The 23,065-nt window shown below is 37.6% G+C and overlaps 1 protein-coding gene across 17 annotated transcripts in view; it reads left to right on the plus strand.

Moving 5' to 3' along the window:
- PAM (peptidylglycine alpha-amidating monooxygenase) overlaps positions 1 to 23,065 on the plus strand; it is a 279,664-nt gene that overhangs the window by 164,646 nt on the left and 91,953 nt on the right. For all 17 annotated transcript variants that reach the window (XM_073802349.1, XM_073802354.1, XM_033853062.2 and 14 more), the window contains 2 exons: positions 1,409 to 1,466; positions 13,300 to 13,387. In XM_073802349.1, coding sequence (XP_073658450.1) covers positions 1,409 to 1,466; positions 13,300 to 13,387 — 146 coding nt within the window. The remainder of the gene's footprint in view (positions 1 to 1,408; positions 1,467 to 13,299; positions 13,388 to 23,065) is intronic.

Genomic DNA, 23,065 nt, shown 5'->3' on the forward strand with positions numbered 1-23,065 from the left:
TAATTTGCAATTTTTATCACTAAAAATTCTTGATGCTAGTGTATTTGATAGTAGAAAATGGCAATTTAGATAAGAGACTAATAACTGGAAAAGAAAGAATAATGAGTTAATATTGATTTCTTCAATGCACTACATAAAAATTTTAAAGTAAGGGGAAACAGGGACTTCCCTGGGGTTCCAGTGGTTAAGACTTCGCTTTCCAGTGCAGGGGGTGTGGGTTCGGTCCATGGTCAGGGAGCTAAGTTCCTACATGCCTCAGGGCTCAGGGCCAGAAAACCAAAATATAAAACAGAAGCAATATTGTAACAAATTCAATAAAGACTTAAAAAAAAAAATGGTCCACGTAAAAAAAAACTTTAAAAAATAATAAAGAGAGAACAACCAAACATAATATATTTCAAAACCAACTTTTATTCATTGTATCTTTTTTTAAATTAATTTATTTTTTTGGCTGCGTTACATCTTCATTGCTGCGTGCGGGCTTTCTCTAGTCGTGGCGAGCGGGGGCTACCCTTCATTGCGGTGCCTTATCTTGTTGCGGAGCATGGGCTCTAGGCGCGCAGGCTTCAGTAGTTATGGCACATGGGCTCAGTAGTTGTGGCTCACTGCCTCTAGAGCACAGGGTCAGTAGTTGCGGCACATGGGCTTAGTTGCTCCGTGCCATGTGAGATCTTCCCAGACCAGGGATAGAACCCATATCCCCTGCATTGGCAGGCAGATTCTTAACCACTGCGCCACCAGGGAAGTCCCCATTGTATCTTTTTTTGTTTTTTTTTTGCGGTATGCGGGCCTCTCACTGTCGTGGCCTCTCCCGTTGCGGAGCACAGGCTCCGGATGCGCAGGCTCAGCGGCCATGGCTCACGGGCCCAGCCGCTCCGCAGCATGTGGGATCTTCCCGGACCGGGGCACGAACCCATGTCCCCCGCATCGGCAGGCGGACTCCCAACCACTGCGCCACCAGGGAAGCCCCCCATTGTATCTTTTTAATTAATATTTTGGGAAGTTGTAAAGTGATTCAAGAAATTAAATATTTAATTATGCAAATAGCAAAGATGGTCAAAACTAACTCCTACCATTTTAAAGTCAAATGCATTGAATTGTTTTACTTTATATAGAAGCATTTAAAATGTTGCCTTTTAACTGTGACAGTACTAGAAATATTACTCATGATAATTGGTTTTATAAATAGGATTTGACGTTGTTTAGGAAAGAATCATAGAAAAATGTTTAGGGAACCTAAGTTCTAGGCTTAGCCCTTCCATTAACCTGGCACCCAGCATTTGGCAGACAACTTCACCTCACTGGACCAGTAGTTCTTTTTCAGTCATAGAGCCCATGCTTTTACAAGTTATTTCTTCTTTACTAGCAGCAGTTTAATTCATATTTTGTATCTTTCTTTCTTTAATAGTCTGATACGTACTTCTGCATGTCAGTGCATTTGCCAATGGATGAGGAAGCCTTCGTGAGTAAGTATTAATTGGATGGTGTGGAGGGGTGGGCATTGAAGGAAGGGCAGCTATTGGAAATCAGTGAAAGGTTCTCTTTGATGGTTATGAGCATATTAATCTTTTACTGTCAGTTTCTAAAAATGCATTTATAATGCCTAATGCAGAAACAAACCAGTGAGCCACTGAGAGACAAGATTACAAACTGTATCTGGAGAGACTTATGAGTAATAGTAGTTAAGGAGTTGCATGCAGATGTCGATGGCTCCCAATGCCGTGTGGTCCCATTTGTAGAGTATTGGCTTTCTGTCTGTGGCTGGATGCTTAATTCCGCTCCACTCAACAGACTCTTTATATACCTGCTGGTTCATGCTATAAATCGACTGCACTCAGAATCAGCATTGGGGAATGTAAGATTTTACCTGTCAGACAAGTAGATGGATAGGAAGGAATGAAAGTAGGAGTGAATGAGAGAAGGGAAGAAGGGAAAGAGAGAGGGAGGGAGGGAGGACAGAAGGAACCTCAGCCCTGTTGTCTATATTATAGAATAAGAGGGCTCTTAAATGACAGCTCCTTCCCCAGCTGAGCCTTTAAATCAGATAGAAAATGTGACAGAGCACCATCTGTTTTCATCTAGATGGTTTTAATTTAAACATCCCTTATGACAGACATTTAACTGTTTAGGGAAGACATGTGATTGGCAAATTATTCATGGATTTGCCCCCGTCCCTTGTTTTTCTACTTGGAGATGTTGATTTTGGAGAGAAAGTGATGGTAATGAGAGTTGTACTGTGTTCCCTTGAAACTAATCTTCAAGTGGACTGTCTGAAATGGCTATTATATGAATTGTAAAATGTGTACAGTAGCCTTGGGGCCATCTGAGGATGAACTCTCATGAGGTGTTCCCCACAGGAAAATACATTATAGATCTTCAAAGCCAGAACAATGTGCATCTATTTTTTTCACACACTTTGGTGGCAATCACAACAGAAAATACAACCTGTATCAACACTCTAAACAAAATTTGCTCCATAGTTAACTCCTAAAAATAAGTCAGCCTTGGGAATTTGAACATTGCCTGAGTGATGTTCCTTTGTGTAACAATTGAACATTACCAGGAAAAAAGTTAGGAAGTATGGTGCTTCCAGATCCTGAACTTTAACATTAAAGGGAGAAAAATAATTTAAGTTCCTAATTGTCATGCTTTGAATAACACCAAAAGTGATGTAGGATATAAATTCATAATTAAAATATTAACAGTAAAGCTTTCCTCAGTTTCATGTCCACATATTCGATAGCTTAGGAGAAAACAATGTTTACTAATAAAAAGGAACTGTACCTGAAGTTTTTCTTTACTAATTTTGTACTTTCTTTGTCCAAGTTTAGGAGTAGACTTTCTTCCTCCTGTTTTTGAAGAGAAGGCCCCTCTACACACCTGTATAAATATGGTAGTCGTGTTTCAGAGCAGTATTGCAGGTCTCACATTAATAGGTTACTGGCTTGTTTCTGGAGGTAGTGGTAGTAAATGATTTCAGAGCTGGTGACTCTAAGGCCTATAAATATATATCCTGGAATGTGTTATTGCTCTCCTAATATAAATGTGTTTACTTTCACATAACTTAAAATTGAAAGTACAAGTCAACATATTCAGTCAAGAAAAATATTCACAGGAAACACATAAAGGGCTATATTACAACCAGGTGTTAAACATTTGTCCATTTTTCTTAGGCAGCTCTCATCTAAGATTAAACTGTTTCCAGTTCTAACGTCCTTAAAGGATCTTATAAGAATAATTATAACTATTTTCAGTATTTCTTCTTTATTGCTGGGAGGATTGCGTGAATACTAAACATTTTGTCACCTGTTCAAAACATGATTATTTCATTTTCAGTGTTAGTCCTTTAATATACTACCCCCAGGAGATTTGTGGTTACCGTTGTTTACATAATTCAGCAACCACAGAAGTTTAGGTGTAGGCAAAATAGAACTGGAAAATTGAAAACCAAAGAGAAGTACCAACAATGATTTATATAAGGGAATAAGTAAGGAAAAATTTGCATGTATAATCTCATTAATTCTTAGGACAGCACTGTAGGTTGTCCTATTTCATATAGAGAAACAGAGACAGGAACATCTGTGTCTGTGATTTAATCAGGTGCTAGGACAATAGTTTGTCCTATTATAGGCATGCTTGTTCCTATAATCAGCCCACCACCAGCCATCGTTTACTGAGGACTTGCCAGACACTAAGGTACAGAAAACTAAGTGTATTTATGCCATTTTAGAGAAAAAGAAACAGAAGGTCAGAGAGGTTAAGAAGCTTTTACTATATATGTGCTCCCTACATGTATGCCATTTAAATCATAACAGATTTAGGTGTGGGGATAGTGATACAGGGGATAAAGGGAAGAAGTTATCAAATGGATAGAAGGAGCTGAAATACAGCAATCGCACATCTCTGTCTTCCTCACATTAAAAACAATTATTCTTTCATTCCCTTACCTTCATTCCCTACTGGGAACACTCTGGTCAGTTCTGCCAAAAAGTAAAATAAACCTCAAACCATCTTATGAAATAAAACCCAATACACATGAAGATTTAAACATTTGCAGAAGGCAAAGGGCTTGGATATACAGGTTATATGTTGGGAGGGTGATTATACATTCCCAATTCCCAAAGTGAACGTTTTAGTTGTGGGGTAACCAAGGCTTTTCCATGAATGAAATTTTGGCTTTTTTGTGTGTTGTCTGAAATTCTGGGTCTCAGGGTGCCTTATCATAAGATTAAATATGGTTAGAAATGAAGACTTGTAAGCACCTATAAAACTTTGTTCATTTTTTTTCTTAAGACACTTACTATTTTGCACCTTCTGTTTTCATTATCTGTGCCCTTAAAATTTTTGAATGCCAGCAGGATATGTGCCACAGGATATGGTAGGGACTCAGTAATTGCTTGCTTATACATGAGTGGACCCTAAAACAGTGTTTTGTTTGGCCATTTTATAAGGCAACATATTGAATAGTAGACAATTTACTCTTTTGTCTTAAATTATACTCATTTGAATATAACGGAATAATTGTTTTCTAAGAAAGGCACTTGTTCATAAATTCAGCAAACTTAAAAAAAATTTTTAATAGATCTTTATTGGAGTATAATTGCTTCACAGTACTGTGTTAGTTTCTGTTGTACAACAGAGTGAATCAGGCATATGTATACATATATCCCCATATCCCCTCCCTCTTGTGTCTCCCTCCCACCCTCCCTATCCCACCCCTCTAGGTGGTCACAAAGCACCGAGCTGATCTCCCTGTGCTATACAGCTGCTTCCCACTAGCTGTTTCACATTTGGTAGTGTGTATATCTCAATGCTACTCTCACTTCGCCCCAGCTTCCCCCCCCCGCCCCGTGCCCTCAAGTTCATTCTCTACATCTACGTCTTTATTCCTGCCCTGCCACTAAGTTCATCAGTACCATTTTTTTTCTTTTCTTTTTCTTAGATTCTATATATATGTGTTAACATACGGTATTTGTTTTTCTCTTTCTGACTTACTTCACTCTGTATGACAGACTCTAAGTCCATCCACCTCACTAAAAATAACTCAGTTTTGTTTCTTTTTATGGCTGAGTAATATTCCACTGTATATGTGTGCCACATCTTCTTTATCCATTCATCTGTCGATGGACATTTAGGTTGCTTCCATAGCCTGGCTATTGTAAATAGTTTAGCAAACTTCTAAAATTCTGCCGTGTGCCAGTTATTGGGCTAGGCAGTGGAGATGTAGTATGATACAAATTCAAGGAAATCACAGCCTGGCAGAATTCTAGAAGACAAGAATACAAATGTTACAACATATAAAAAGGACTTTCTTCTTTTGCTTTTCAAATTTCTGAAGAAAATTACAAAAGGTAGACTGCTTATTAGGACTAAAACAAACTCTCTTGATGGTGGTAAAAGCCAAAATTGCCTTTGAGTAATTTATAATTTTTACACTTGTGTGACTAATTATGTAACTCATTTAAGTAAACATATTTCTTAATTTTGAGAAGATACCATCACAATTATCATGGAATTTCATGTGCATATGCCTGTAATATGTACATATAAGCCTGTCCAACATGTTTGATGTGTTTATATGTTAGCATTGAATTATTAAATGTGAATTAAAGTAGGTGTTTGAGAAAATACTATAATGAAGATAAGTATAATTTTCATCTTCTGAACAAAATGACAGCTTTCCCTAGAGCACTGCTTTTGTTTGTTGTTTTAATAAAGAACCACAGAACTGGAATGGGTGAGGGTATGATAAAATCTACATTTGACCACTGAACTGTGTTGCTGTCTGAAAGGGGTTTTATAGGCACTCAGAAGAATTGGCTCTGACAGCAGCCCACTCAGCCAAGAAATTTGACTGTCATCTTCATCCACTTGCTTTCCCTGACATGGATGACCAGTAAATAAATGTGTGTTTTCCTATCTATCAAATTGCACTATACACATCAGATAGAAGCATTGAATTTAGAAATAGATGAAAATTAATCTAATGATTCATTGCTTTTCATTTTCTTGGGCTTCTCTGTTGAATGTGAAACAATTCCTACTGCAGAATTGTACAGTTAGACTTGAATATTTCCAAATGTGACCTGTCTTAAACAAAGCACATGTTAAGGTGATGTTGGGCTACTTCAGAAACTACAGAAGCAATCTAATTTTGATCATGCTTATGGGTCAGCTACATAGTATGACTGTAAAGACCAAGATCTGGCAGGGTTCAGTGCTCATTTATCCACATTTTATGGCTTTGACAGCAGTAAATAGAAGGGGGTGTGTGTGTGAGTCCCCATCCCAATGCAATCATTCTGTCACCTTTCTGCTTCCAATTGATTGACTACATATACTTCTCTTTTCACCTAGGATTTTCTCCAACATGAATAATTTAGTCTCTGACTTCCACGTGACCGTTGGGTACCTCCCAGCAGCCATACTCAGAGGCTATTCTAGTTTTTTAGTGAAAGCTACTTGGAGAGAGCTGAAGTAGCACAAATAAGATACACTGTACTGGAGGTCTCTGATGAGTGGCTAAAACTTCATTTGCTTGGTCATAATCAAGAAGGAGAATCTGTTGCTATGCACTCTGTCTCAGCATATTTCTTAAATGTCCTCTATCCTTTGGTCACCCAAATACCCACATTTCCAACATGACAGCCCCCCCAAGCCCCCAGAGTTTTGTCAGGTAATAAAACAGAGAGGAGGGGTAGGAACCATTTCATTATATTTTATGAAGCTGAGACTTAGGAATGTCTTCAATTCAGTGCATCTAGAGGTCACCAAAAAGTAACTGACATGTTGACAAAGCTGTTTTAATGCAGTAATGTCAAAATGCCACTCCTCCCCACTCCCCAGAAAATGGCCAATTCCAAAAGCCCAGGGTTGGATCAGGTTTGATGTGTAAAACGTCCTTCAGTGTCTAGGGGTTCTTGGCATTTTGACAGTCATTCTGAAGTATCCATTTCAGCTATTTCAGTGGGGACAATTTCAGTGGCCAACTCTAAAAAGACCAGTGTGAACTGTTTTAGTCAGAGAAAATTTCATGAGAGAGATGGCAGTGTTTGATCTGGGTCTGGGAAGACGGTCTATTTGGATCTGCAGAAGGAGGAGAATATTCCAGCTGCCAACCATATGAGCACAGAAGGAGCGTACTGGGCACACGCGTGAGCCTCGCCACTTGCTGGCTGCATGGCCATGGGCGGTTGTTACTCAGGCTCATCTGTTTGAGGGGGAAAGGACCAGACTCATAGGGTTGTTGTGAGCAGTAAATGAGCCATACACAGGGTAAGCCCTCAGTAAACGTTAGTGGTTATGGCTACTAGGTGAGAAGGGCAGCCAGTGAGAGCACAGAGTGTATGTTGGAGGTTGTCTTGTTGGAGATGTAGCAGGATCGGAGACTGCTGCGATATTCTGGAAAGGCAAGAGGGGAATGTGGATTTGATTCTGTGGGAAATTAATAGGGGGATGTTACAGAGATGACATTACAAAAATAGAGCTTAATGAAGCTTATGCTATTTTATCTTGCATAGTCTGGCTGGTAAAGTCTATTTATTGACCGTTTAGTTGGTTCTGACATATACCAGAAAGTTCCTTTTTAAAAGGTATTTCATCTAGAAGTTTAATTCTTTTTGTGCTGAAATTCCTTTATTCAGCGGTAAGGATTATTTCACTTGAAATTTGCGTTCAATTTACAGACTTGCTTGCGTGTCTTATTTCTTGGTTAATTTGGCAACAGCAGCTTAAAGTCCTCATAAACCACGTTAAGGATTCTTTCTGAATTGTATATCATTGTCCAAGCTAGCGAGAGCTAACGATAACTTTTCTCTTAAACTTTCTGATTAAAAATGTTCAAGCAGAGGTCTTTATTTTAGTGTAGAATTGCTTTATGGTTTGCAGAAAGCCGGCAGAAGGTAATATAATATGCCATTGCTGTGGGTTTTCAACATGCAGCCAAATGGACTATGCTGCTGTGAGCTTTACATCTGTCTGAACTTTTCTCGCCCAACTGCAAGATTATGAACATTAAGGTTGATCATAGCCTACACTTAAATTGCAATTTAGAGCATTATCTTCAGTTCCTATGAATGGTTTCTGAAGTATAATCTTTATTTTTTGGAAATAAATGTTTATGGGAGTGATATTAAGATTGGGGAACTGATAATTTTTTTTAAATTATGACAACTCTTTTACATTATTGTTTCTTGAACCTTACATCTCTCTATTTTCTCAATGTTGAAAATGGCTTGAAAGCACTAGGATTATTAGAAAATGGACTCTATCACAGACATGAACATACTCACCAGGGGTTCCATTTGTATGCTTGCTTCAGACCTCAGCCCTAAAACGATTTTAGGTGATACAGCTAAAACTGCCTGACGTAATGTAGAGTTCCAATGATCTCTTTTAATAAAACAATTCTAAAGGATCAACTAATTTTTGCCTTCAGAAACATTTATAAATTCGTTTTAAAAGAAACCTTGTCTTTACTGTTTACTCTGTACATTTAAAAGAGCTATACAACCCAAGTTAATTAAGATGAGTAAACTCTGCATATGCTCACGTAATAGAATATATTCAGCCACTGCCACTGAAAATGTTGACTGTTGTCAGAATCACCTCTGATTCACCTTTGAAATTTTGCAAAGAGACACTTGCCTGGAACAACTTTTGGAGATTCAAATAAGATATTGATGAGGGAAGGGGCAGGACTGATCTAGGATTGACCCTGAGCACTTGTATTTTTAACAGACTCCATAGGATAATTCTAATGCACAGCACTAGCTGAAAAGCATCATTGACAAAAAATGTTTAATAACATGTAAAAATATCCACAGTATATGAAATAAGCTGTTTACTGTGTGTAATATGATTCCACTAAGAGGAAAAAAGAAATAAAGTTAACAGTTTTCTCTGATGATACATATAGGTAATAATTCAGGAATGCCTAAGTTTTGGAGATTCAAACTTGCATTTGCAAGTCAGCTCTTTTTTATTTGATAGGTTAATTATCCATGGTCTGTAGTATTTCTTTACTGCCTTCCTTTGGCTAAAAAGGGTGTTCCTCCCATTTCCAGTGGTATTTCGGGGTTGGTTATATGTGTACATAGATATCTCCTAAATTGCATATTCCTCCACTTGGCTATGTGAGTTCTTTGAAATATTTCCACGTCCTAGGTCTGGCAGATACATCAGAATTTGACATGCAGACCTGGATATCCACTTGGAAGGGAAAAATGGAGAGAAAGCCAAGTGCTAAATGAAATTCTCTCTTAGGTCACATTTTTAGAAAATTTTATGGCCCTGATTGTAGTCTGATGTTAGCTAAAAGAGGCCATAAATCCTGAACAAGCTCATGCAGTTAGAACAAATTTTGCTTAGAACTCCAGAAAATAGACCTAGTTATCTCTCTGCTCAATATGTCACCCACACATGTACTTTCAAGTCTTTCATTTCAGATGAAATTATTCTTTGAGAAATCCTCCAACCTATGCACTTGCAGTATTATCACATTTCCTTTAATTAATGTGCTTGAGTCTCTGTTTCTGGAGTCTTAGTCCTTCAAAAGTATTTGGTTCCCAGGACTCACTCGCACTTAACTTGCCTATAAAATTTCCCCTGGTCTTATCCATTAGGCCGTCTGAACTGCTAACACCCATTGAGGCTGAAGAACCATTTCCACTTAAGCAACTGTCATCTTATTATTGAGTTAGAGGAGTCAGTGGCACTTTTAATCTTATCGGATATAATACACGCTTGCATTCTCGCAAGGCAGTGGTCTTTGCCTGTTTGTCACCATCCCAAGGCTGCCTTTGTTTATTCTGCCTGTCAGAATCGCACACTTAAATGCAGTTGTTTTCAGTATTATCCTCTAGCTCCCTTCCCCTTGGATCCTTTATTTCTTTTGGTGTATGATGAGAGAAAAAGAAAGAAGGGGGAATTTAAGATGTGATTTTTAAATATTTTTCCATATTATATTTTGTGTAGTGTTGAAATCTCTAGCATAGTTATCTGTGTATCCTGTGCTCAGTGGACATTATTCTTATTCCCTAGGGGTGGGGTCTTATTTTGCAAAGCCAGGAATAATAAGTAGGAGTGGTACAAACCCAGGAAATGGACCTGTCAGCCTAATCTTTTCCCAGTTGACCTCTGCCCAGTACTGGCAGCAGGCCCTTCAATGAAACTGTCCAAGTCCTGCTTTATCTTTGCTCTATTTTATGGCATCTACTGTTTGGTTTAGATTTGTATTTTGATATGACATTTATTTTGCTGGATGTGTTTTTCATTTCAATTTGCAATGAATTTTACTTCCAGATACAATTATATGAATAGTTTATTATACTCTTTCTTTAGGAGATGAAAAAGATGGTTAGTTGTTTGTTTTCACTCTATACCAATAATTTACTTGGCATTTAAATTAGATCTTGAGTTTCTGCAGGAATGTATGAGTCAGTGAGAATAAGTTTTTATGAAAGGGAACTTTGAGGGATTTTCTTTTCTTTTTTTCTTTTTGCGGTACACGGGCCTCTCACCACTGTGGCCTCTCCCGTTGCGGACCACAGGCTCCGGACGCACAGACCTAGCGGCCATGGCTCATGGCCCCAGCCGCTCCACGGCATGTGGGATCTTCCCGGACCGGGGCACGAACCCGTGTCCCCTGTATCGGCAGGCGGACTCTCAACCACTGCGCCACCAGGGAAGCCCCTGAGGGATTTTCTTTTACTACCCCTTAAAGATATTGACTTCTTTCTCGCTATAGAAACTAAAATTAAACACATGTCTACTAAGAGTTCACTGTGGAACAAATAAGTGCTTCTTAAAATAGTATGTCAGAAGAAGGGAAAAAAAAATCAGAAAGTGGCTAGAGAAGTTATACTTTGAATAATGTTTGCCCTGTACAAAGGACAATGAGAAGATCCTCTTGCATAAGCAGGAGCCCAAGCAAAACTTTTGGCTTTGCTTCCTAGTGAAAAGCCACAGAGACTGTATGTTGTTGTCTTCGTGATCTATTCTTCTCCCAATAGGTCTCTTCTCTGTCCTTACCTGAATCTTTTGCTTAATATTTGACTTTATAAATTTAATGGTAGCCCACTCTTCTTTCAAAAAGGTTTTTGCTTTGTTTCACAACAGTACACACACTGCATTAATATTAAAAAAAAAAAAAACCCAAAACACTGTTAGGGTCTACTACACAGACCCTGACAGCTCAGCGCTGTCCCTAAAACTGTCCTGAGCCTTAGCTATGGTTCCTATTATCACCTTTGGTGCTTTTGTTTACCCTCATGGCTTCAGGGTTCAATTTTTGAGTGATTCCCAAATATGTAATTCTCTGATCTCTTCCTTGAATAAGAGTTATGGAATTCCAATCTTCTGCTGGATCATTACACCTGGATTTTTCGCTGACACCTCGAACTCACATTGTTTTTCATCCAGCAGTTTAATTCTTGATAAAATGCACGTGGCCATGTTGGTTTATTACCAAAACTCCCAGAATGATTCAATCATGGGAAATCTATTAATATAATCCACCCATAATCAAAGAATCTAAGGGGGATGGGAACCCTATGATCATCTACATAGGTTCTGAAAAAGCAGAGGAGTCAGCCTCTCATTTGACAGCCCCTCATAGACTGGCTGGCATAGGGATATATATTTTAAAAAAAAAAAGAGTGGGAGGTAGATTTAATCAGACCAAAAAGTTATAGACATCCATAGAATGATAGAAGCCATTTGATAAAAATGAATATAAGATAGCAAATTGCATCACATACCAAAATAAATGTAAAGTGAGTAAAAGACAAAGGCTAGGTGCTCCCACCTCAGGGCCTTTTCAATCTGCTTCCTTAGAGGAATGATTCCCTGGGAGGATTCTGGAAGGGGGGAAAGAAATCCCGCACTCAACTTGAGAGTGAGCCTATGGAGGTAGAATCCTTCTTCCATTTCTTTTGTAACAAACTTAGTCTTGGTAATGATATGATTTTCTATGATTTGGGAACTATTGTAATTTCTAATTGTTTCTTTCCTTCCAAAGTGTCTTCTTCACTTTCCTAGGCTTACTATATTCTTTGGTAACAGAAAACAAAGCCTCAAGTTATATCAAGTCCATTTTCCAGCTAACCTCTGTTGGTTTTTTAAATAGCAGTATGAAAATCTCAAGATGTGATTTTTAGGCTTTAATTCTTATTTTCAGTGCAGTAAATGAAAGGCTTTTTATTTTCCATGAAAGTTGGGAGTCAAGATGGCTCACAGTAGGCACCTTGTGTTTTCTGATCAACCACACTATGCAAGTCATGGTGCTATAGTTTGATGTAGAACATCTTTTATTTTATAAATACATATGTCTCAGATAGACATTTCAGCAATAAAAGGTGTTTTATTAATTTTATCAAATAGACAAAAAGAGCTAAAAGATGCAGTTTTACACACACCCAAGACTTAAGATCATTTTAGACTATTTAGCATTTTTATGTGTAAAGGTGACTTGAAAACTGCCCAGTAGGGCAGCATTTTGAATGTGGACAAAAGGGGATGAGCCACACCCAAACCAGGAAAGAAAGCTCATGCTCGATATTGATCATACTAAATAATATAACTTACCCCTGATTTTTCTTTGTTCTACCTCTGAACTGACTTTTGTTTATTTTAATGTCTTTCAACCACTATTATTAGGACAAAAAGAGAAATGACAATGTGCAAGTTTCAGTATCCCTTTAACAAGTGCACAGTACTCATCCAGGACATTTTTCTTCTTGTGTATTTTTGTAAAGATACATTTTCCACTTTTCTTTTCTTTTCTAGTAACTTGTTTCTCCATATCACAATCCAGTGGCTACTGTTATTTTAAGATGATAATAGATTTGTGTTCTGAATCCTTTTGCTTATGTTTTGACCACTCACTGTGGCTTCTGTTTCAGTACAATGTTGTGCAGTATTGTATGGTGCTCAGAACTGTACCGAATTCTGGAAGGAAATATATTGTGAATACGTAGCCTGGAGCTTTCATTTTATACCCACACAATGCTCTCATCACTTTAAAAGGGGGCTTTCATTAATGTGTGTGTGGGTATATCTGTAGTTTCAGCCTATTATTTTCTCTTTTGTTATATAATAGTTTATTATCCTACTAAATTATCAAATGCTGTTCATCTTAAGGAATAAGATAATTTATACAACCAGAGCATTCTGTCATAAGAGCATCAAAATATCTTTGTTATACAGCTACTTGAAATGTTGAATGCTGGGGTCTCTTGTGACACTTGTGCACAGAAGTATAACTTGTATTGACGATCATGTATCATTTTCTCTTAACAGTTGACTTCAAACCCCATGCCAGCATGGATACTGTCCATCATATGCTACTTTTTGGATGCAATATGCCAGCGTCCACTGAAAATTACTGGTAAGGGATGGGTTCATAGTACATAGATGGGTGAGAAACTGTGTTTTTTATAAGTACAAAGTGCATCTCTGCAGGTATTTTACAACTGATTAGTAAATAGGCAGAACATTTCTTTTTTAGAAAACAATGTTGTTCTTTTTGCATCACATGGTTGCCGTGGTTTGATTATCACAGTTATTTAGTCTGCTGTGGAACACAGCCATCAGTCTTTGTCACTGACTTTATAAATATATGTCTGTTGTCATAGATAATGTGTCAAGGTGGAGACAGCTTGTGAAGAAAGATTGAAATTGAGATAATGGATACTCTGATGTTTATTTCTTTAAGTTCATGATTCAACCCAAAGAGCACCATAGATCTGTTCACTGAGTACTCTTTTATCCCAGACATTGTGCTAGGTGATCTGTATACCCCATTTAAAATGAAAATTAAAATTTAGCCTAACGTCTTTGCAAAGTTGGTATTATTGTCCCCACTTTACAGGCAAGGAGTCTGAAGCTCAAAGATTCAGTGATTTGCTCAAGGTAACATGGCTGGTGGGTGTCACACCAGGATTGAACCCTGGTTTGTTAGATTCCAAATCTAAAGTTATTTCTCTTTTACCACAGTGCCTCCCATTTATTCAAGTAACTGTTGCAGTTTTAGAATTTAATCACTGCAGTGAATCTTAATATCATGTCTTGAACAATCAATAAACATCTGTTAAATGCCTGTTATATGCTAGAACTGCAGCAGGTGCTGTGGGATGTTCTAGGATAAATAATTTTCTACCCCCAGAAGCTTACAGCATAATTATGGCTTGAGATCTTCCGTTTCATTTTATTCTTTGGTAGTTCATGAAGATCAGTGATCTTTGAAAATAGCCGTGTGTTTTAAGCCTCATATTTTGCACCTATAGGCAGAATCACTGTTACATATTTAACAATCCAGAATGACTGGTGTGTCCTGCTTTGCACTGGAAAGGGGTCTGTTCTGTGGTCCTGCCCCTGCATGATCGTGTAGACTGATAGACCTTTCTCTGTGCATCCTAATATTCATCAGGCTGATTCGAGGCATGCAGCGACTGCTTTCTAGTCATTTTTACAATAAACAATTGTAATATGTATTTGGAAGTGTTAAAAGCATGGGGCAATTAGTGGAAATCTCCATGGACCAAGTACCATCAAAGCATTTGTTAATAGGCTTAAGTTATTTGATGAAAGGGGCGTATCACATGGGAACCCAGCTCACATGACTGGGTTTATATAAAAATGGAGTCAGCAAATCACAGTTAATACCCGTTGATATCAACATTCCTGTTTTTGCTCTTCAGTAAATTTTTGTAAATAAAATCCTGGCATTAAAAGATTATTCTGTGACAGCCTTTTCTGAATCTTATTCAGCAAATCACACATTTTGGTCTTTATGTTTTAAAAATATGTCTTGTGAAATTAGCAATATTTACCTTTGAACTAGAATTAGTGAAAATGGCTAGAGGGAACCTGCTTTAGCAGATTCTCTTGGTTCAAGAGAATGAATGAAAAAATAAAATATCACTTAAATGTTATTATGGCCCTAATTGTTAAGAAAAATTACGTACAGTGAACTAAGTGTAGTTCACCATTCTCATGTTAAGGGAGTATCAGAGCAAACACATTATGTTGCCTCCTTTAAAATATTAATATTCTTAAATATACTATTTTGAAATTAAGTTTATAAAATATATTTCCAAAAGACTTCCAGGTTGGGGAAAGAGAATTCAAAGAAAAATGTGAAAGTGAAAACAGCAATTTTGAGTAAAGTAATTGCTGCACGTATTTTTTTTGCTAAAATTATTACTTGAAAGACAGCGTTATAGAGTGAACGTGTAGCTAACTGTCTAGATTCCGTGGGTAAATTATTTATCCCTTGTGGGCTGGTCTTGATTTTTTCATTCTAGCAAGGGACTAACACTAGATCATTTAGAGAACTCCTCTGTGCTCTAAAATTCCATAATTCTGTGAATATAAATTGTATACAAATGCTGAGTCAGATTGGAAAGACATCTTTATTAGGAGTTGGAGACATAAGTGAGTTGCATTTGTTAACTCACCTCAAGCAGACAGGCCACTGTGTTTTGCCATTGAGTTGCATCACTGAATAATTAGAATTCTTAATGACATTATACCCATGTCATTTTATTTATTTTTTTAAATTATTTTCTTTATTTTTTTTCTGGCTGCGTCAGGTCTTAGTTGTGGTATGTGGGATCTTTGTTGAGGCATGCAGGGTCTTTCGTTGTGGTGCGGGCTCTTCATTGTGGCGTGCTGGCTTCTCTCTAGTTGTGGCACGTGGATTTTCTCTCTCTAGTTGTGACGTGTGGGTTCCAGGGTGCGTGGGCTCCGTAGTTTGCAGCACACGGGCTCTCTCATTGAGGGGTGAGAGCTCAGTAGTTGTGGCGCATGGACTTATTTGCCCTGCGGCATGTGGTATCGTAGTTCCCCGACCGGGGATCAAAACCACGTCCCCTGCATTGGAAGGCAGATTCTCTACCGCTGGACCACCAGGGAAGTCCCTATACCCATGTCATTTTAAATGGATTTTTAAAATCTGCCTTGCAGCATATATTCCCTGTTAATCTATAGAGTAGTTATAATCGACTTTATAACCGTACACCAAGGACAATAATTGATGCTTTTAACCAGCTCAAAGTGTTCATCTAACATTTAAAAGTAGGATCTTTTCACTACATATATAGAATCTGTTCAGTATGCAAACTAGTAAATGTACATTACCTAAAACTGTTCTAGTGACCTGGCTTTAACAATCCAGCCTTATTCTCCATTTAAAAATGGGATGGGCTTTTTATCCCCCAATATTTGGCAAAATCCATGCTTCTTTAAAGCATTACAGCTCACAGCATATTTCGTGGGCTGAACTTTTCAGTTGCTTCACAGAAACATCCTCTACTCCCTACCCCCGATGCCACTCAGGCTCAGCCCTGGAGACAGTCAGCAGATGTTTTCCGACTGCTTAACCTCTTATCCTCCCATCTGAATTATAACACTAATAACAAAAATCTATCAGTGTCAAAAGCCTTGCATTATTTTTCTACATTGAGTCATGGACTTTATCACACTCATTTTATAGATGCAAATCTATTCTTCAGTTGCTCCGTGATATAGACAGTACTTAAATGAACATTCCCAGACTTTCACATATATTTTTGGTTATGATACCAGTAGTGGCTTTTGATGTGTAAGAATATCAAGAACTCATTCACACCCTAAGGAAATCATTTTGAGAATACAAAGCTGTTTTAGTGAAAGAAGATAAAGCAAAGAGGATATTTTAACACCATGATGAGATTAAAAATTCACATTTTAAGGCAAGACGAGAAAAATTTAAACATAAATTTTTTCTCTGCCCTTTGGCCTCCTCCCTCCCCTCTAGTGTGCCTTGTGCATCTGCATTATGCATTAATCAGACCTCCCCAATGACAGAAATATCTGGTCAATCATAAAGATCAATTTTTCTTCTTCTGGCAACAGCCGTGTACTTCTTTAGAAGACAGCATTCCTTTCTCAATCCTGTCAGGGCTCACGATGACCCACCACTCACCTTGTACGTGCAGACATCTTTGGTAAACTTTATGTACAGTGGCAATTATCATTTTCCTTAACGGTAGAGATTGGTGGAGAACTGACTGGTCAGACAATCTGGGAGATGCTGGGCTACCCCAATGTAAGTCCTTAGCTTAAATACTCACCTATGACCTTACTCATGTCACTAGCAGTATCATTTGTATTCTGCCTATTTTACAAGGTAATTGTTTCTTACGCTACCAAATATGTGACTGAGCCTCAGATAAAATTAATGATGATTAGGCGACTTGAAACCATTGACCAAATATATAGTCCTGTAAGATCAATGATTGTAATAGTGTAACTCCAGATATGGGAAAAAGCAGCAAGAGGAAACCATAACAGCTTAGTAAGACAGATGGTCCAGAGGCTTTTGGCTACTGATAACAGGACCCAGTCCAGTAACAGCACATTGAGTGGCCTATCAACAAAATATTTGCCTGGTCTGGGAATGAGCATCCCTAGCAACAAGGGACAAATTGGTCACGAAATGCCTCCCAAACTTTGGTCGAAATTAAGACTGAAAGAGAAGGAATTGTAAGATAGAGAATGTTGCCCACCATCCAGTTCTACAAGAGTCAAGCCATTAGCCACTGCAGTTGCGGACCTAAAGTACACCCTGAAAGGAGTTCAGGGTGAAGGTCACGATGGAGCACTTTGTGCTCTGGGAAAACTGGCAAAACTGGCCCTCTGATAGACATTTTCAGGAGAAAATTTTATGAACTAAGTTTCTTGCATCTTCCCGTAGTTAGAAAAGCATTAAAACCATGAACTCAGATGTCTGTTCCTTGTGACTAGCAGCAACCTTCCACTGAGATGTGTGCTAGATTGCACATCCTCCCTGCACCAAAATCACATATATACTGACCTTTTCCAAACAGTTCTCAGAGCTCTCTGAGAGACCGTCTCCCAGCTTATAAACCTCAGTTTGGCTCAAATAAAATTTTCCATTTCTTTCTTAGATTCACTATTGATTAATTTATTTTGTTGACAACCAAAGCGTCAAGCTCAGATTTCCTCTCTTTTCTGTTTGTTAGCTAGGATTTCCCCGTTTTCACTTTAGTTTTCTGTTTTCATTGCCAGCAAGTTGGCAAATAGGTGTGTGTCTGTAATAAAGTAAACATTTTTCCCCCTGAAATTATGAAGTTATAATTCATCCCTTGTCTTCAGGCAGCACTTTTAATATGACGGCAAAGAGCTATTCTAATGACATTTTACTGTTGTGCTGCCCTCCTTTGCTCTTTGTAATTGCCTCTTTCTACTGTACATTAAAAGATATTTACAGTTACATTAAGTTCACATGAAAATAGTAGACACAGCATGAAGCAGTTTTCATTATTTAGTCATTTTAATTTTAAAGTTATTTTTTCTCCACATATTCCATCCAGTCTTTTGTGTCTCGTTCCAAATTAGCAGCTCACACTGGTAATGTGTCTAGTTAATTATATGCATGTGCATTTAAATTGCATATATTGATGTGAACCTTTTAATATACTGTGGGGTGGTCCCTTTCTAGTTAGAGTGGGCCTGATGCTCAATTCTAAATTAACAGACCTCTCGAGGATGCAAATGAGGACCAGCTGATGGAAAAGCAGCAGCTCTGCTGGCCCATGTCAGGAAGGCAGCAGTACCTGTCAGATTAAGTCTCATCCCTTCTTTCCCAGACTTTTAAAGGAGGAGACAATTACTGCATCCAGGCACCAAGGGAAAGTAATAGCACCAGGATTGGAGCAAGCATAGCAATAGCACGATTTGTTGGACTCCATTTGTGCTTGCAGACTTAAGTCAAGGTGTAGCAGTTCTAAGTTCCCCAGATTTGTTGGCTGAATGTGAGCCATAACTGAGCAGATGCTCTTTGTGGCTTTTTGGAGTCAGTAGGGAAATGAGGTGCTGAAAACTAGGTAATTTAGATATTAAAAATTTATTCCTGCTCTCCATGAAAATATGGTAAATTTTAGGAGACCTTGGAAATTGAAATATCCATTTATCTATTCAATGAATACCTTTCTTTATTCTTAATGTAACAATCATTTTTTAAAAATAATGAGTGGTTAGCTATTCAGAGTTTCAAGCTTTGAAAATCATAGTTTTGTTTATACACATTGTTTTGGCATTTGGAGTAATTCTGGAGCACTTTCTCTTTGTGATGTGAGGTTGTATAGTCTTAAGCACTTTCTGTTCTGCTGAGCGCAGGACTTAGGGCTTAAGGCAACTTACGACTGCAAGCCCCAAGATTGTGTGTTCACAATACTGGGTGATTAAAGTGAATGGGCTTCTTCTGTATTACGTCTTGTACTTTGACAAAATCTATGCAGAGCTAAAATTATTGTTTTCAGTCTTATTAATTAATATTTGATTTGGAAACTATTTCTAATGATGCTTATGACCAGCTACTGTTTACAAACCTAAGGGGGCTTCTACAGGTTGTTGAATCTTTTTTGAAAAGAAGAATCCCAGCTGGTTAGATGAGGCTGTTTCCAGCTGTTCTAACTTGGAATCATTCTCAAGCTAAAGCAGTAGTGCTTTACCATCCTATGAAGCTTTAGCTAAGATCCCTTTCAACTGCTTCTAGTTATTAACCACCTGCTGTGTCTTTTTAAATGCCACTGTCTTCACAGGGTTACAGATGCTGATGAGGGGAAAGAGAAAAGTAGCTAAAACATATAAATATGTATAAATATAAATATATAAATAATAAATATATATATAAAAATATAGAGAGAGAGAGAGAGAGAGAGAGAGAGAGAGTCCTGTATGTGAGACACCTTGCTTGGTTACTCATTTAAATGACCTTTTTTTTTAGGGTGATATCACTTTCCAGAAAAGTCTACAGCTTTGTTGCCTCCCTTATGATGATAATGCTTCTTTGGTTGAGAATGGTATTTGCATACACTGCCTTTATGCACCCTCTCCACATCCTAGCTACCTGTCATCCATACACTATACAGCAAGATTCACAGCATGTCTTCTGCAATCCCCTCTGTTTCTTCTGCCATGATGAGACTTCTAAAGTTTAACATACATAAATTCCTTGTCAGTATAAATAAAAATAACACAGTCTCCAAAATCTGTGCTACCCCTTGTTCTAAGCACTATAAAATGTGTCTTTGAGTGTAGCAGCAAAGTTTAGACATGAATTACTGCTAGGCTAAAATTAATTGCATCCTTTTCCTTTTTCTCCTTTAATATTGTAATAGATTCATATTATTATACTGCATATCTGAATGGTATAAAGAATCTTCATTAAAATAGAGTTGGCATCTTGCTCTAACTTCTGCTCACCAATGATCATATTCCTCGTCTAAGTTTTAGGTGCCTGTAATAGAGGTGTTGATAGGAGTTCCTTAGCAACTGACCAATTCTTAGTGGACTAGTGTCAACTTTAATAAAATAGAATGGCATGGTTGTAACCGTTTTGAGAGTTTAAACAGAAACCAGCATTACATAATTTTGAACATTATTATTTTCTCACAAGATGAGTATTTATGTTAAATAGGATGGCAGTGTTATAGCACAGTGCTATAACATTTAATATAGAGCCAGGACTTTGAAATCAGAGCATCTTGGGATCAAATCTCAGTTCTACTACTTGATTGTTGTAATAAACATTGGTCAAATTATTTAATCTTTATTGGTCTGTTTCCTCATCTATAAAATGGGGCTACTAATCCCGCCTGATTGGACCATCACAAAGAGTAAGTGAGGGGATGTCAGTAATACGGTTGGTGCAGTGCCTGGCACATAGAAGTACTTAATAAATGGTAACTATTCTCTTTATTCATTTATTAATAAGATATATATTAACCATCCACTACGTACCAAGGGCATTCTTAGGCACTGAGAATTTGGTGTGAACAAAACAGATATACCTTCTGCTCTTGTGGACTTTAGAGCCTCTCTGATCTGTTGGTGGAGAGGGGTAGGGTGGGGAGTGAGGATGATGCCTAGATATTGTGGTCCTATTTTTTCAGGCTGGTGCCTTTTAATCACCTCTCCTATTTAGTTTTCCCATTAAGTATCCTTCTAATTACTATGTTAATGCATACACATTGCATTGAAATTCACATAGGATTTGTCTGAATTGGGAAATGTGTTCTGTGGGTTTATAGAGCAGTTAATGAAATTTGAATACCTGACTCACGCTGGATGTAATTTTGAAAAGTAAGGACATTCCACATATGCCATTGATTTTTATGTGTGTTTCTTAAAGAAACTTTCTGACTTTGGATTAATTTTCCTGTGATTCTGTTAGATGCTTAATGCATTAAAATTGTAATTGAAGACTGTACAGACGTAACTTTAGGGCATGACAATTTTATTAAAACAAGTTTTTTCAGACCAAAGAAGAAATGACTTATCAGTTCTGATTTTCTCTGAGTAACCTTGGGTTTTAACTAACCTTTCACAGATAGAACCAGAGGAGTACTTTAACAGTCAATTATGCTCTATTTGGATAATTCAAAATGACAGGCTAGCACTTTTCAGAGCTTGGCATAGTCTGGAAATATCCATGCCATCTGAATGGTTTCCCCATAGATTAGAGGTGAAAAGGTTCTATAGCAAAGGTCCAAGAATCCAGAGTAGTTTTATTTTCAAATGTTAATTCTCATCATTTTTGCTGTGAATACTAAAAAACCACTAGGGAGCTATGTGAATCTTTTCACAATTAATTGGCTTAATCTAGACAAGCCTTTAGGAGTAGCTGTTAGAATTATAAGAATAAGAAACCTGGTCGATGAGGCCTGAAATTACAAGAGCCGTTGATCAAGGGTTGCTTTGTTTCCTAGCCTTAATACTCTTCTTCTCAATAAGAATAATAAAAATTCTCACTATTTTTACAAGACACTGTTTGGAAAGCCAACATATGCAATACTGCCTTTATTCTGTTGGTCATTTTATGTGGAGAAAATGTGACACTGTTTCCATTTAAAATGGGAAATGGAAATTTGAAAATGAAAAGATGCGGCGAGTTTATCCAAATGTTCTTTGCCACTCCTTTATGTTATCCATTGTAGGACTCATTTCTCTTGACCTCTTGTTTTTCCTCTTCACTTAGTCCTGTCACTCATTAAGTTTTAGAATGAGTTTCAGTATCCCAGGGCCCTCCAGTGAGTCATCGTTTACTCAGCCTTGAGTTTATACAATTTTTTTAAAATTATATAACAGGATTTTAAAATCAAATCAAAGTTTGCTTTTGGAGCTCTTCTTTTACCAGACCTGTTGAGAGCATGAAACATTGTCTCTTCGCAAATAAGAACTTATTTTATCTAAAATTTGATTTTAGAATTGCATACTCGAATTGCAGCTTAGTTCAGGTATGAGAGTAATCATCAAAGCTGATCTTCATATAATACCATGAAGTCTCTGCCTGTAAGTCAGTCTCATGAATAGAGATATAAGGGAGTGTGACAGCCAGAGCTTTGAATCATGGCTTGGCTGTGTGACCTTTTGAAAGTTACTTAAAGTCTCTGAGCTTATTCAGCTGTAAAGTATAACCTACTTGCAATGACTTGTGAGAGTGAGTATGAGCCAATTTGTACAGAATTCCAGGCAAATGATAATTCAAATTTATTGTCATTTAATATTTTTTTAAATGTTATACTTGACAGTACAATAAAACTTAGGCCAATTCAATTATTTAAGTGTTTGTATATAAAAAGTTAAAAATGTATTTAGAAGTTAACTTCCCCAAACATTTCTTGAATATTTACTAAATGCCAGGCAGAGCTGCAGGTGCTGGGAGTACAGGGTGAAAGATATGACCCAAACCTCAAAGTCTACACAGTCTGGTTGGAGAGGAGATAAGCAAGGTGATACTTAGGATGCGTGCTATGGTTAAAGAATGCAAGTTGGGTGGGACGGGCATCAGAGAAAGCTTCCCTGAGGAGGAAGACTTGAAGTGAATCTTGAATGAAAAGGTGAGAACAAGGTTGTCAGGCAGAGAGTTGGAGAAGGGGTTTTCCAGAAAGAGAACAGTGGAGAAGAGAGAAGTTAGAAATTGGCAGCAACTTGGCATGACTGAAAAGGGGTTTTTTTTTCTGGGGATATAACAGGGACCCAGATCATAAAAGCCTCA

This window comes from Tursiops truncatus, chromosome 3, assembly GCF_011762595.2.
Source record: "Tursiops truncatus isolate mTurTru1 chromosome 3, mTurTru1.mat.Y, whole genome shotgun sequence".
NCBI lineage: Eukaryota > Metazoa > Chordata > Mammalia > Artiodactyla > Delphinidae > Tursiops > Tursiops truncatus.